This window comes from Cylas formicarius, unplaced genomic scaffold (assembly GCF_029955315.1).
Source record: "Cylas formicarius isolate icCylForm1 unplaced genomic scaffold, icCylForm1.1 PGA_scaffold_7__23_contigs__length_41026272, whole genome shotgun sequence".
Classification (NCBI taxonomy): Eukaryota; Metazoa; Arthropoda; class Insecta; order Coleoptera; family Brentidae; genus Cylas; species Cylas formicarius.
Window position 1 is genome coordinate 5,782,489 of NW_026844352.1, and position 15,042 is coordinate 5,797,530.

General features: G+C 31.4%; 1 protein-coding gene across 4 annotated transcripts in view; it reads left to right on the plus strand.

Annotated features, from left to right (window-relative positions):
• The first annotated feature begins 5,410 nt into the window (after nucleotides 1–5,410).
• Nucleotides 5,411–15,042, plus strand: part of LOC132704564 (vascular endothelial growth factor receptor 1) — a 78,857-nt gene continuing 69,225 nt past the window's right edge. For all 4 annotated transcript variants that reach the window (XM_060674637.1, XM_060674635.1, XM_060674636.1 and 1 more), the window contains exon 1: nucleotides 5,411–5,573. In XM_060674637.1, coding sequence (XP_060530620.1) covers nucleotides 5,501–5,573 — 73 coding nt within the window. In that variant the 5' untranslated portion in view covers nucleotides 5,411–5,500. The remainder of the gene's footprint in view (nucleotides 5,574–15,042) is intronic.

A 15,042-nucleotide genomic window follows, 5' to 3' on the forward strand; every position in this document is an offset into this window, starting at 1 on the left:
TATAAGGACGCAAGATAAGTAATTGCCATTGTCACAGAACTGTCCGTGCCCTGTGCCATTGTTGTTTTCACTTTTAATGTCAATATATCCGTACCATACTCGCAAACTTGTATAATTTGTGCTTTCAATACTTTGTTCTTTCACGAAATTACAGCAAATTTGGCAAATATGAGGATCTAATAGGATCTTAGAGATACAGTGACGCATATATATTTGATATTTATCAAACTGGAAAATAGACTTTCACAAATATTTACATGTGAATTTACCAAACAGAGTTTCCTACATTTTTAGGTACAGTTAAACAGCTTCGAAATATGTTTGAGTAATATGTTTTAGCGTACAAGAATTACAGGAAATATAAGAAAGCAATTAAGCTACAAGTTGAATAAGAAGTACCCCTTGTCAATTACTTAGATGTTTCCTGTGCCGTATCTAGCATCTCAAAGTTATTTCAATGAGTTTATGAAAAAACTAACGCTTTGTGCCGATTTAGGAAAGAAAGATAACTCACATAAAAAATACATGTAGAAATTGCATCTACAGGCCTTGAAGAACATAAACGCCAATTGATTACAGAACACAAATAGAATTACAAACGTCGACGATCTGTCAGCTGCCATGTTGTTTGTAGAAAGCCACGAGGCCTTATGGGTCCTACCCCAGAATTTGCTAATTGGCTAAAAACGAAATAATAAATTTCGGGCATGCCCACGTTGAATGGACCTTCTAAAAAAAATTTACATAGTTGCTTCATGAGTTTCTGTACCGTCAGCGCTTGCCAGTGTAAAATTTTTAAGATTTAGATTTAGCATTCTCTCAGTATTTGAGGTTTGAGGTTATTCTAATTTGTAGGCCCTTGATGTACAGGGAGCCTGGGCAAAGTTCATCAGGCTATAAAGCAAGTGGGAGTCAATTAAAGCATGATATGCGGTCAATAACATGTTACAATCTACAGTGCCCTTAGGCTACGTATCAGAAAAATGTTTTTCCAGATTTTTTTAGCCACTTCCTCTGTGTGGCGACACCAATTCAGTTCAGGATCTAAACGAATTCCTGAGAATTTTGCACTTTATCCATAATTTACTTCGTTGATGTGCCTTTAAAGCCAAGGGTGTGACATCCTTTTCCCAGTCGGTGGAAAAGTCCCCCTTCCTTTAAAGTTCGCCTCGCGTCCTTGTTAAATGCCTCCGGGATACTACGAACGTCGCGAAATACTACGATGAATCATCTCGTTAATAACCAAGAGAGCGAGTCACGGATAATTCTGGGAAATCATTCTTAAAATTTCACTTCGCGCCACCTAACGGTATGGTCGGCGCATTGGAGACTTCTTTGCTGTCCCGCCTACTGTTATAGTTGAATAAAACGCACCAAATTCCCTCCGATTTCTGAAAACGAGATGCTACACGCCAGTCGTCGCGATTGACGTTATCGCATTGGTGACAAGTTGTTTTATCTGGCCCTTCAATCGCGTTTATTTTGATAAATTGAAAAAAAATACACATTGGGCGTTCCGTAAACATTCTAATCATATCGGCGCAGATGTTTCGCTAGTTGCCTATACTTTTGGGGACGTAGATAACGGCGGACGTTAGTAAATTCCCCTCACGATAGCAGCACGGCGAAGAGTTCCGACTGACTTTGATATTGAAATTCAATTTGTTGAAATTCTCAAAAACGATTAGTTGTTTATAACAATAACCAATAATTTTAAAATCATGTCAAAATCCAACAAAAAAGAACGATAGCATTGACGTCTTCTGGAAATAGGTCATTTTTGATATTGACAAAAAGTGAACTAAATTCAATTATTTATCTATATATATATATATATATATATATATATATATATATATATATATATATATATATATATATATATATATATATATATATATATATATATATATATATATATATATATATATATATATATATATATATATATATATATATATATATATATATATATATATATATATATATATATATATATATATATATATATATATATATATATATATATAAATATATATATATATATATATATATATATATATATATATATATATATATATATATATATATATATATATATATATATATATATATATATATATATATATATATATATATATATATATATATATATATATATATATATATATATATGTATATATATATATATATATATATATATATATATATATATATATATATATATATATATATATATATATATATATATATATATATATATATATATATATATATATATATATATATATATATATATATATATATATATATATATATATATATATATATATATATATGATGACACTATACTCCGGGATATCATCCGTTCGCTCGTTGAACTCCGACTGGAATCCTGCAAATCCTGCATCCGACTGGAATCCTGCAGACGTTTCGCCAAAATCTCACTTGGCATCTTCAATGCTCGCGCTCCGAAAACAGTGTTCGAAGTGTCCAGTCGGAGTTCAACGAGCGAACGGATGATATCCCGGAGTATAGTGTCATCACATTTTTCCATCCGTGAATCAATATATATATATATATATATATATATATATATATATATATATATATATATATATATATATATATATATATATATATATATATATATATATATATATATATATATATATATATATATATATATAATGGTAATATCAAAATTTGAGTATCGTCAATTAAACTTTTGTAATTTCGTAAAAAAATTGAGTGTATCAAGAAATTAATTTTAATTTTTACTACTGAATGACTCCTAAGTATTAAATTTTGATCGTAGGCAGATGATCCTTGTTTAACAGCTAGTAATGCAATCGTATTCATTGTGCTTCTGCCCTCAATTATGGAAGTTACCTGCCGAGGGCAACAAAACTCCGGGTCCGATGGGTATTAAAGGGCAGAACGTTAGGGTTGGATTCTCAAAGGTTTTCGTAATAATACATATATATTTTTATTTAGGTGGGTATAATCTTAATAAATTACACTAAAAAATAACAAATATATCAAATATATACAATAAATTCATAGCCAGGAATATTTATACATACTTACATTTTTATTCTAAATGTCTAAATCTAATAATCACTCTCTGAGTCGTCATGAGAATAATTATAATAGTATTTATGATGTTTTGCATAGAAATTTAAGAGTTCCCAATTTTTATAATGTGCTGTACTGAATTTTTCTATTGTCTATACTATACTATACTATTAATAATAGCATAATAGCCCTTTTCGACGATATTGACGTTGTTGTAAGTAGACATGTCCCTTTTAAAACTTCTTGTCGAATAAAGTTTCGTTGATTACAGTTTCAAACACATTTTTCACAACCTGTTTCGCAACAAATGGTCAACAACAAGAAATATATCAGAAAGAAAGAAATATACCTAGTCCACCCCTGCCTTGTCACTCAAGTAAGAATAATTTTATTAAGAGGGTCCATCGAAAGCTAACGCGCTGAAGATTGAGAGACTATACAATACTATTTATACTAAAAGGATGTCGAACTTAAATTGTCTTTATTTTGAACTTACACAACGTTTCGGACAGTTGTATCACTACCCGTTATCAAGTGTAAACTAAACTTAATTCCAAGGCTACAAAATTTATACACTAGGGGACGGCGCTCATCCATGGCGGAGTCGGATGTAGTCAAGCTTGAAGTTGTTCAACTAGAACGCCAGCATTGGTGCGCCTTATTAGAGGTTGCCAAATTGTTGGTATATTCAAGCTTGGATTGCTGAAGATGTTTTCATTGTTTCTAATGAAAACTGCTTCTTTAAATTTGCGCTTTCTCCAATGCTGCTCTCTGTGAACAACATGAAGTGGTTTGAAACTCATGCCATAAACACTGCAACTATCAAACCTAAGATCTGGCTTCGATATGTTGACGATACATTAATTTCTGGAGTGGAACCGATAGACAGCTAGACTCTTTTCTCAATGAACTTAATTCTTTGCGAACATCAATTAAATTTACTATTGAGAAAGAAAAGAACGGCTGTCTACCGTTTCTAGACGTCCTAGTAAGTAGAAATAATGGTTCTATTAACACGTCTTTATATAGGAAACCTACCCACACAGCACAGTATCTAAATTTTGAGTCCAACCATTCTGAAGCAACCAAACTAGGAATAATTAAAACACTGTGCAAAAGAGCAATCACAATATGTAGCGACCAAGCATCTCTAGATGCCGAATTGAATAATATTAAAAAGGATTTGCTTCAGAACGGTTACTCCGAAAAATCCATAAACAAAATAATAACAAACTGTAAGCGGGAAACAACACCGGAACCATGTGAGGTAGATACTCTTTCTCTCTTGACGATGACATCCGTGAAAGGAATATCAGAAAAGATTAGGCGAATAGCTAAACAATATCAAGTTAAAATTGTATTTAAATCTGGATCAACATTGTGTACTCACAAAAACAAAGCCTGAAACTTTGACTCAAGAGAAAGAGTGTATCTACCAGATACCCCGTGAATGCGGTGAGTCATATATTGGCGAAACCAAACGACCTCTAAAAATAAGAGTTGAAGAACATAAGAAACATACAATGAAGGGTGAAACGCAAAAAGTATCGCAGAACATGTGCGAACCAAACAACACAACATCCAATGGTCCAGAGCGCGGGTCGTTCACAATTTAAAGAAGCAGTTTTCACTAGAAACAATGAAAACATCTTCAGCAATCCAAGCGTGGATATACCAACCATTTGACAACCTTGAGAAAAATCCTCCTCATTTTTAATATATGATAAATATATCATAACTTTGGGTAAATTGTATGGTTGTCCTTTTATGAAGGCCGCATCACCCCTTTTCAGTCTCTAAGAGCAGCTAAAATTATTCAAATTTTAAACCTTTATTTTTGAAATTTACTTGTGATTGGAATTTTCATTTTTATGGGAACTCCCTTATGATAATGCCTTACGATTTTAATTTTTGTTAAAAGATTTTATTTTTGAAACATAGAAATTGTTAAAAAAAAATTATTTGTATTTTGTATCGTTTTGATATTTCCATATTTTGTTTTATAAGGTCCGACAAAATGTTTCCCAAAATAATAAATTAAATCTAATTACTAGATTTTTTTTGAGTATTTTTTCAAAATTTTTGAATCTGTTTAGATGAAGGCTGTTTTTGTTTAAACAAAATTAAAAAATCATGCAACAAATGATTAACAATAAAGATCTGCGAAATATGTTACCAACGCAACATCTATCACGTCCATATCAACCAACAGTAGAACCAACGTTTCGGTGCTCAAGTTTAACGTAAGACGGATTGACAAGTGCCCGTTTCCGAATGTTCCTCTCTCGTGAAGAACGTGTCCCCTGATTTCATTCTTCCAATAGACGTGGAAGCGAACGAGGCCGATGCCGAGGCCGTCTAGGATTCGAAATGTGCGCGTAATGTGTCAAGTTTGTTGTTAAGTTTATTTATGTAGTGCGCCATGGATACCAAATACGCCTCCTGGATGTGCTGTTTGATTTTTTCTGCGATGTTCGCATCGAAATCTGATCGTGGTGAGTTTATTTGCGTTAGCGCGCGTTTTTAAACAATTACGCGGATTTTTATTTTTTTATACGCGTCATCTTATCGCGGGCTATTCAACAAAAATAGTTCGTTTCAGCGGACGGTTTATTCGTATCCGAAACTTAAATTTGAAGTTTTATTATAGGGTAATAAGAAACCAAAGTTTTTATAACGGTTTTTGTAGTTCAGTAAGCACCAAAACACTTTAAATTTTATAATGTAGCATCTCAAAACTTCGTGGTTACTTTATTTGTAACACTTTAAATATTGGTTACTTCAGATTTATGAAAAAGACACCTTGTTATAACAATTCAACCGTGAAATACCTATAAATATGAATTTTAAAAGCCAATATTAGTTTAATTAAATAAATAATCAAGATATTTATAGAAAAATGGGTACACTTCTTTACATAAGAAATAAACAAACAACTGAAAAGTGAGGTTATAATTGCATAATTGATATTTGACATTTGCATACTAATACTAATAATAATAATAATAATACCAATACTAATAATAATAATAATAATCAGTTATCTACCTTCCAAAAAAAATGCCGCTATGGCAATTGGGTGAAAACTAGTATTTTTTTATAAAAATTAAAATATTGGAAATATTATTATGGTAATTATTAATATTAACAAAAAAGTAGAGGAATTTCAAAACGAATTCAAAACAAAATTTGATCCACACTGTGTACTTTAAAATATATTGTTTTTTGTATTTATCTTACTTTATCGTTGTCTCACCTTGTATAACGGTTTCTTTTAATTGTTCAGCCTTGAGATACACAGGGGGTAAATGTTAAAAGGTTCAACCTTCAATACTGGGAAATACGTTTTGTGCATCAAAAGACTTTTGATGTACAAGACTTATTTCCCAAATTAGATTTTCCCATTTATCATAAACCTTCACACACGGACACAGTCATACATAACATCTCAAATCACCCTTATGCACACATGCTGCATTTCACTCTTTTGTACACAGGCTTCTTAATACGCCACTCGCAACAGAAAATTACAACAAAGAGCTTAATATCATTAAACAAATTGCATTGAACAACGGCTACCATCCGTCCATTATAGAAAAATTATAAATAAAAAACCAATCCAGACAACAGTAAACTCTATTTATCCGAAACCTAATACAGAATACAAACAATTTAAAACAATTACATAGATAGGAGAACCTAGTGAAAAAGTTTCGAAACATTTGTACAAGTTTGGTTTAAAAATAGCTTTCAGAACTAACAACACAATAGGAAAATATTTAAAAAACAATAAAACGAAATGTCCAAAATCTCAAAAATCAGGTGTCTACAGGTTGAAATGCGGATCTTGTCCTAAAATTTATATTTATATAAAAGAGCGTTTAAAAACAATGGTCTAGATTCTAATTATGCTACACACTTAAACACAGAAAAACACATTTTTGACGACAATTTTGATATTTTACATATAGCCACAAAAAGTAGAAAAATAAATTTATTGGAAGCCATGGAGATTCACAAAATGAGACATTCAAATGTATTGCTTAACGATCAATTAGATTTAAATAATTCTCCTTTATTGAACTTAAATTCACAACAACATTAATTAAGGTTTTCTGGTCATTTCGGTATATATAGTAGCAGGTAGTTTGTAAATATTACATTTGATAAAGACACGGTGTTGTCGAAAAGTGTCAAATATTTTAAATCAAATCCTTAATTAATGCTTTTTCACCATTTTTGCTATTGTGTGCCTCTTTTGACCTTCATAATTTGCAAAAGATTTCTGAAAATAATTTATTTTTATTTTTTTACTGAAGTATCAAAGATTTTAAATCAAATCCTTGAATCAATCCTCGATTGACGATCATTTTTCACCATTTTAACTACTGTATGTCTCTTTTGATTTTATGTAATGCAAAAGTCTAAGCTACAACTACAACGTAAGTCAAGCTCCAAAAATGATTATTTTATTATTATTTTACAAACAATAATCCGACTTTAGTGTAGTGTAGAAATAACTATCTCTTCATCTAATTATATATTATTTTGAGCACTATTTTAGAACTGTAAATTTCCTTCTTAACTGGATAATTTCTGGAAATTTAAAGGTCTCCTTCAAATACATTTTTTAATCCTCAAAAGTGTCACGTCGGTATTTAGTGAAAAACCACAAACGGGAACTTAATGTCTGTGCATTAAGTACTCTGTGATTGCCAAACCTGAACGCAGGTGATTAGAAAGTGTCCAACGCAACAGGTACCGAAAACCACGAGTGGTTTTCTCTGTCGTTTGTGGATGCACTAAAATGTTTGAATTGTTTATTTCTAATTAAATAATGACAAACAATTAGACCCGGATATATTTTTTAATACACTTATTTTTTACTACAGAACATAAACTTTCGAATTCACTTATACTCTTCAGATAAATAATAAATAATTAAATAACAATAATTAAATATTGGCAAGTCAGACATCATACAGGGTACAACAAAAAATACAAAAATCGCACAAGAGTAAAGTACCCTTACTTAAAAAAAAAACAAAAATTATGCGGTACTATCGAAGCAGGTCCTGATGAAGAAAAAGTTTATAATGTCATTTTTTCCAATAATTTTAATTATTTTCCTAAACGATTCAAAATCAAATCAATTTAGCAATTTTTGTTCCATATTTTAGAAGTTCATGGGATATGAAATATGTGTAGACAGCTTCGAGGAATCGAAAAGTACCTTAATATATAGGGTGTTCTACTTAAAATGAGGAGGTTGTTACGTGAAAATGAAAGCACCCTATCTGTCCAGCGGTATATTTCCAAAGTGCTTTTTTTAAATATACGCGTCATCCAATAATGCTACCATCCGGTACCTCCTCTCTGAATAATTAAGTAGAAATAAAACAAGTTTGATGAAACGTAAATGTACAGCCCGTTTTTCCATTTATTTAATCAGTTTATGGATGGTCAAACCCGATCCCGAATTGGGTAAAAGATAATATCCCACCAAAAAAATTGACATATCCTTGGCCTTTCCATTGGTATGCAGGCGAAAACTGTGATTAGAAATCTTTCTTCGGTTTAACGACATACTTGACCTACTTCAAAAGCTGTCTGCGAAAGGCTTCCAATCCTTGGGACATGCAAAATGAGCAACTTATGGTTAACCCGAAGACAACGATTTCCATTTACTAACAGGCTCACAGGACTGAAACTGCTAGTAGTACACTGAGTACACTTTTTCAAGGAAGCACATTCGACCAAAGGGTTGCTTGCTTGGCGGCAGTTGTGCTAGCAAGGTGCCCTGGGATTCGGATTCAAACTCAAAAATGTCACTTTAGCTGTAGTTAACAGTAGTGACACCAATGATAGCGTACTGAGTATCATGCAAAGGCTAGCAGAGCAGAGGTCCTACTGATATACTTATCTGTATAAAGTCTGTTCATAGATATAACAAAGTGACTAACTGATACGAATTAAGGAAAGACCCGGGCAAGCTGTAAGAATGAAATATGGCCGAACAGACCCGTACTTTGCTTAGAATTTAATTATTCGGGGTTTTGTTAGGAAAGATACTAAATAATATTTTGTTTACCTACTTAAATTACTTAAAATTATTCACATAATATATCAGCATCACTATCGCTATCATCGCCTGTCCTAATTATTATTTGTTCTATATTATTTGCAATATGGATATACAATTGTTCTGCTTTTTCTATATGTTTAACAGAATTGGCCCAACTTTATGGAGAGATGTTAAAAAACTGCGGTTTCCATAAGTTTGAGGACATTGGAGTTAACACGGAGAAAAACATTGTTACAACGAAGATTTCAGTGGGTGCCAAACATGTTCGATGGGATTAAATATACAGTGGTAAGGTGGAAGCCTTAAAACTGTATGCCCTAGATTTTTTGCATAATTATCACAGACGTATTCCGCTTGTCGGTTCAAGTTTGTAGATCCTCAGTTAATTGCTTTTTGGAATAATCTTCGTGAAAATAAATGTCGTTATTATACATATAGTTTTGGATATTGTGATAACTTGCATTGTCCATTACAATGACGCTATTAGGAGGAACGTTTCTTTATCTTTAATATTTCTCGCAGACAGAGAAAGTCCATTTGGAATCCAACCATCTTTAGAGCCAGCATGCAAAATAATTATTCTTTAACCTCTTTTTGATGGCGCGTTTGTTTTACACTTATCAGTTGAGTCAACCCAACCCCTTTCCGGGGTATCATAAGTGTCGAACCAGATTTCATCCAAGTAAATAATTGGCCTTTGTTGTTCTCTGTAAATCCAATTTTTTTCTAGATATTCCAGTCACCATTTCCGAATTCTAAAAGATTCCATTAAAGCTTGCCTTTTGTCAATTTTTTTAAATCTAAAACCCATGTTTTGAATACACTTCAGTACACAAGGTAGTTCTGGCACCACGTTTAATGAGAGTCAAATAAACATTGTTTATAATTTCCTTAGTCTCAATAGAATAGTGTGTTCTACATTTGGCCGGGAGCATCTCCTGAGATACACTAGACTCGCACATATTTTGCATAATGCGCACAGGATTTAACACACGCTGTATTACACACGAAATAAGAATCATTACTAATAAACTTAAACTAAGTAGTATACCAAACCAGAGAATATTATACACAGGTAGGTCTAAAATTATTTTCTATTACGGACCACAATTATACCTGAATTTAAATTACGAAACTTTAGGTAATAATCTTGTTGCATTGTACGTTAAGGACCACCCTTAGATAATCCTATTGAAAAGCAATTCGTCACTTTCTGATATCTATGAACAAACCATAGAAGATATCTGTTACTGCAAGGCCAGTCACCAATAATTGGCAGCATAATAAGGATTATGAAAGCTTTACAGAGAGAGAAAAGCAGGCTATGACTGCCTGCACAACTTCCAAGTATGTATGAACCCAGAACGAAAACGAAAATTTCTATGCCAATGGGTAAGTTAGCAAGAATATGCAGGTGCAATAGAACGTTATGCAAGAAAAACAGAAATGAATGTCGTAATCTGTTGCAAAATCACAGAATGGATAGGAAAAGAAGAAATTTATTAGAAGTCCATCCAAATTTACAACAGACCTGCTAAGCTACAAAATAGAGGCCTAACGTAAGTGGAAGAAAAGACTGATTGCTGATTCTACCAAGAAGAGGAGGAAATAGCTATACACAGATGTCAGGGCGAGAGCCTATCGAGAGGGCACACCAAACCAGACTCAATCAGCTACACCAAGGAGCCACTGTCTAAGCTAGCTGATCAGAGACACAACCTAGATAACGCTTTATAGCTTTATGGTGAGAGTCACAATAAATCCCCTGGGTCGCAGTGACGTCAGATTACTGGCTCCCGCAGTCTGGCATCTGCAATAGTACGCTTTGATATTTTCAATTCATTACTATGTTTTTATTATCAATTTCACTAAGATATACTCGTCTAACACGCTTATCAATAATTTGTTATCAAGTAGTATGACGCGTCGCGTTCATTCATTAGTAAATTCCGTTTTTAAGTAGTTGCATGTGAGTTTAAAAGAAACAGAGCGTGCTATGGCCCGGTAGTCATTTTTGATTTTCTAGCCTTGGAAAAGATAATGAATCAGGCTACACAAAATTCCGAAATTATATTTCTTCAGTCATTTTCCTGGAACAACCAAACATAACCTCAATTTTTTAATGAGATATTATTAGACGAATCGCCATGGTTTGGGCTACTCTGTATGTCTTAATGTTGATGAGATCCGACAATAGAAAAGTTGCACGTACGCTTGTTTGACACTATCGGCGGCAAATTCATATCGATTTATTATTAAAGCGTTATTCCCAGGTTGGTTGGGTAAACGTTTGCGTATTGGAAATTCCTTGGGTTTTTATATCGAGTGGTAATGAAACTGATTAGATGGCGAAATATCGGTGGAGTTGTGTTAGCAAACGGGAACAAGAATGATATCCGCGAAATTGTATAATATAATCCTTTGTTATTGCTTTGTTAACCTTCTGGTTGACACTTTGTCGTGTACCCGGTGAAATAAGAAAGGGAGAACTTTTAAAGCAAACTTTTCCTTGTTTGTCTAATGACAAAATTTACGAGGCTCTATACGTCGGCTTTTATATTACGGATGTTAACAAATGAGGAACAGGAAATCCTGGAATTCAATATAATTGGAGAAGTATTGGAAAATCCAAGCGTATCCTCACGGACACTAGCTAAAACTAAAGTTTTGACTATTTTGAAAAATCATGTATTCAAGCCATATCGCATCAGAAAAATCCACCAATTTTTTGCAACTTGTTTATTGCATATAAGAATCTTAATTAATATTAAATATTCAATTTAATTAATTAATTTCTAAATTAATTAATTATTTTAATTAAAAATCAATTTAATTAGTATTAATATTAATTTCCCACGATCTGCTGTTCCAGAATATCTAGCACATACAATTAGTAAGTTTAAAATGATGTTGAATTATGTCTAGATCATTGTGCGAAAAACGTAGACAGATACATTAAATGTTACTAATATCTTTTTTGGATTTTGAAAAAAAGGTCTTGATATAGGAGGAAATTTACTAAAAAGTTCGGATTCACGAAACTGTACCTCCATTTTTAATAATTTAAATTTAACATTGAAAATTGCCAGATTTGAAAATCAATAAAAAATTATAGTATAATCTAAACACAATTGCTACATTTTTTTTCACTCCGTGGGGCCTTTCTTATACCCAAATAAGAATATTTTGTTTATAATTATTTAACAAAACAAATTTTTTTTCGTCTCTCATTATCTTAGCGTTTATATGTTAATATACATTTATTAACTAAAAAAAAACTACATAAAGAACTGTCATTTATGATTTTTAAAGAATAATTATAAACAAAATATTAAATTAATTTAAACTTTTATCACATTCTCGTATTTAGACTGAAGGTGGCTTTGGATTTGATTAATGAAAATCCGACAGCGGATTGTTATATAAATATTTTACGAATATGTATTGTTCCATTTAAGCAGTATTTAGCATCAGCAAGATGGTTGCCTCGTTCACAACTCATAATAATATGTTAAATTAAAATTAAAATATTAAATGGTACTTAGGTTTTGTGTTTCTCACTTAAGTTATTTTAAATTGTCCTTATCTTTTTTTAAAGTTTCAGGGTTTATTGAATTATTTTAAAGGTTTTTTGAACATATTATTCACAGCCTACTAATACGTAAACAAACAACGAACTATATTTCCGACTTTTTTCATCACTAGACTTGCATTTTTTTTAAAGACCATTGCCATCTATGATCGCCATATAGAATAAAAAAGTTTTATTCATTTATGAGAAAACGGAGAACTGTACAACAAATATGAATAGGTCGCTACATATTTGCCTGAAGAAAATGCCCAAATAATGTTTTTCAAAATAACTTTCTGCCTGAAATTTTGTCTATACCCAATATTGTTTTCCATACGCATGAGGTTGCCGTTTATGAAACCTAAACCCTTAATTAATAGGACGGACACACCCATCCCCATAGGGAAAACCAATTAACTAGAAACTCTATCCATTTGGCTCACCCATCGCTATTATTTGATTAAAAATTGGGGTGTGCTTATTTGGCCTATTTTTTTTTTCATCGTTGGTGTTTGAGATTTTTGAATTTCCATAGGGAAACCTTTTCATTAGCTTCCTTCGTTAATTTGTTGAACGTTTTGCTGAAAAAGTGAAACTCCGTTGGTTTATCATCGGGATATACAGGGTGTCCCGTAAGTGGCGGTACATGGCAATTTAAGAGATTATTTAGGTAAAAACATTCCGATTTAACTAAACCTATTTTAGTGTCCAATTCAAAAGACAATTTCATTGGTTGATTTTTTAAAATAATTCCTAAAATAATCCAGCATTTTGCACAAAATTTTGCAAATTGGGGTTTTTTTGATATGAGAAATTATATTTAGCGAATAACTTTGGGGCAAATTATATTTTGATACATGCTAACCTTTTTTGCAGATTTTTAATCAGTCCGCATTTTCGAAAAATTCGCATTATACGTTTGGGCTTAAAATGATTGTAGGTGAGACTTTCGCATTTATTACAGAAAAAAAAGAGTTTCACAAGTATTGTGTTTATAAATTTATATATATATATATATATATATATATATATATATATATATATATATATATATATATATATATATATATATATATATATATATATATATATATATATATATATATATATATATATATATATATATATATATATATATATACATATATACATATATACATATATATATATATATATATATATATATATATATATATATATATATATATATATATATATATATATATATATATATATATATATATATATATATATATATATATATATATATATATCTAACAAGCTACATTACAGTAAATATGAAAAATATGGAACAAATTCATCAATATAAACAATGAAAATATTGTAATTTATAAAAAAGCTTGCTATATTAACTCAACTAGAAACAAAACTAAAAAATAGGACTTAGCATAAGCATAAAAAGGATTTTCCCTGCAATTTTTTTGTTTTAAATATATAACATGTTTAAATTCTTATTAAGAACAATTAACATAATATTAAATATTTATAATAATAACAATAATAATATATAGAATTAAAATCTGTTGAATTGTACAGTACAGTGACGTAACTCTTCCTTGTTCTCTAATGGCGTGAGATCGGACGATCTTGCTGGCCAATCCCACTTCTCCGACGTCGAAGCCTTAATAATTAAATAATTCTTATGCCACATTTTCAGCGCAGCGAACCCCATCTAGTGGGTACCCAGAGGTCCGAAGTACTTCAAGACTAAGATTCTCTAGAAAATAATTTTTTCCCTCATACTTTCCAGCACTCGATCAAAATTAAAAATCAAGAACAAAATGGTACCCTTTAGTTTAGCATCATTTTTTCGTTCGTACTAATGTTTTTCTCCATTTTCCTCCCTTTCTCCTGGCACATTGAATCCAAAACTACATGTACGCTCTTAAGCGGCTCTTAGAACCATTTAAACTTAACTAGGAAACGTCACAATTGTCATTATGTCGGTAACACACACCGAATCATGGCTGAGATTTTAAAGTAATTTCGGGCACTGCTGTCAGATATCAGCAAAACTTGGCCACTTTTGAGACCTTTAAGTCTATAGAACACCAAATAGGATTCATAAAAAAGTAATGTCGTGTTCTTTGGAACCCATAATCGACTAGTAGACGCAGTCTACAGAAGAAAAAAGGATTTAATACTGCTGTAGTACTCAGTAGTTCTTAGTAAAATTCCTCATTGCTCTTCGTGTAATTACAGTCACTCTATATAACAAAATTGAGTGCTTTTTTTTCGTTATAGTTTTCGATATAAAGAGTTATAGGCAATCGAATAATATTTTTAC